At 37.7% G+C, this 1468-nt stretch overlaps 1 protein-coding gene across 1 annotated transcript; it reads left to right on the forward strand.

Moving 5' to 3' along the window:
• Window positions 1-104: 104 nt before the first annotated feature.
• LOC110444022 (aldehyde oxidase 2-like) lies at window positions 105-1456 on the forward strand. Its single transcript, XM_021488460.1, has 3 exons — window positions 105-169; window positions 896-983; window positions 1111-1456. The coding sequence occupies exons 1-3, from the start codon at window positions 132-134 to the stop codon at window positions 1279-1281; spliced, it is 297 nt and encodes a 98-aa protein (XP_021344135.1). The 5' UTR covers window positions 105-131; the 3' UTR covers window positions 1282-1456.
• Window positions 1457-1468: the final 12 nt, after the last annotated feature.

The following is a 1468-nucleotide window of genomic DNA, read 5'->3' on the forward strand; positions in this document are numbered from 1 at the left end:
ATTAGGGGGGGGGGGGGTACGTTCATGTTTCAAAGTATACCTGTATGAGCTTGTTTTTGAAGCCTTACATATGTTAAAAATGTTATGTTGGTTATTTAGGTGGAGCATTTGGCGGAAAGCAGGGGGACACTATGAGTGTGGTCGGGATAGCGGCCGTCGGAGCATGGAAGTACGTTCATTAGTCTTAGTCTTTATACTTTGTATTCCATCCTCACCCAAACATGAAATTGTCATTTGCGTAAATGTAGATTAGTATTGATCTACATTACCAAACACACTGATCAGTGTTGATTTCATTTCTTTAATATAACGCGAAGTTTCCTTTGTTCAATAGTAATAAAACATCCTTCCTCTGCTTACGGATGACTCGTAATATGTGTCCTGTTGGCAACCATTGAACAAAGCCGAAGTTTTCTGGGGGACATTGATATATGTTGCGAAATTTGTACAGGCAACATATTAATGACCTTCATTGCAACTATAAAATTTAACGTGTATTGTGATAATAGATTTGTTCACTCCGTGATTGAAGAGTTACATGGATTTGATTTGGAGCATTATAACTAGGACCATACAGGAAACACAAATACTTTCAAATCACGGGGAAAAGCCTGTGTTGGTTGGAGTCGTGTTTCCTGAGGTTTTGTTCATTTTGTATCAAAGTTTGTTCTTGCGTGTTTGCTATGTGACAATGTATTCTAATTTTTACCAAAAGGACATACGTACATCTTCTGTCACGAAACAGAATACGTGATTGCTTGTGTTACCTGATGTGTGCGATGTATTACCTTGTCTGTATGCTTCCATAACTAACAGAATAGTGCACGATTTGATGTTATGGTGACCTGCATGTACTTATCATAGTAAAGACGCTGGTTCGCTTTGCTGTTGCTAGGACGAAACGGCCAGTGCGATGTGTACTTGACAGGACAACAGATATACAGATAACGGGGAAGAGACATCCTTCCAAGACACTATACAAGGTAACCTTGCTAGAGCGAGTAATATTTATAATGATTCTACAGAAATAGCCAATAATGTGTATTTTGTGTTGTATGCATTAAAGATAATAATGAAGCCTTCCATAATTTCCTTATATTTGCCTTTCAGGTTTACTTCAGTGACGACGGCCGTATTCTCGGATTGAACGTGAAGTTTTATATCAACGCTGGATACTCGCTCGATTGCAGTCCATTTGTAAATATTCAAAGAACAAAGAAATTAGCAATGTACCACAGTATCAACTCCCTGTCAGAGAATAATGTGTCAAAAACCATCTGATTCACAGTCAATTTCAGTACTTTACCAATGTATGAGTAATTTAAATCGGATTTTATGAAGCGCAAAAACAAAAACAAAAGAGCCGCCATACTTGGCGTAGCTCTCAATGCAAGGATAATGTTTTCTTCTTTGGATATAGCGGAAGGTTTCATTAGGAAATGAATACCTGTCATATTTCATTAAACTT

The sequence above is a fragment of the Mizuhopecten yessoensis genome, unplaced genomic scaffold (genome assembly GCF_002113885.1).
Source record: "Mizuhopecten yessoensis strain PY_sf001 unplaced genomic scaffold, ASM211388v2 hete_35953852, whole genome shotgun sequence".
NCBI classification, from domain to species: domain Eukaryota; kingdom Metazoa; phylum Mollusca; class Bivalvia; order Pectinida; family Pectinidae; genus Mizuhopecten; species Mizuhopecten yessoensis.

What these genes read in the sequence shown, in the direction of transcription:
- LOC110444022 (XM_021488460.1), top strand. Translation starts at nt 132, where the DNA reads ATGAGTGTGGTCGGGATAGCGGCCGTCGGAGCATGGAA. An exon ending in GCGGCCGTCGGAGCATGGAA is followed by an intron (nt 170 to 895) that starts GTACGTTCATTA and finishes TGCTGTTGCTAG; the next exon opens with GACGAAACGGCCAGTGCGAT. An exon ending in CTTCCAAGACACTATACAAG is followed by an intron (nt 984 to 1,110) that starts GTAACCTTGCTA and finishes TTTGCCTTTCAG; the next exon opens with GTTTACTTCAGTGACGACGG.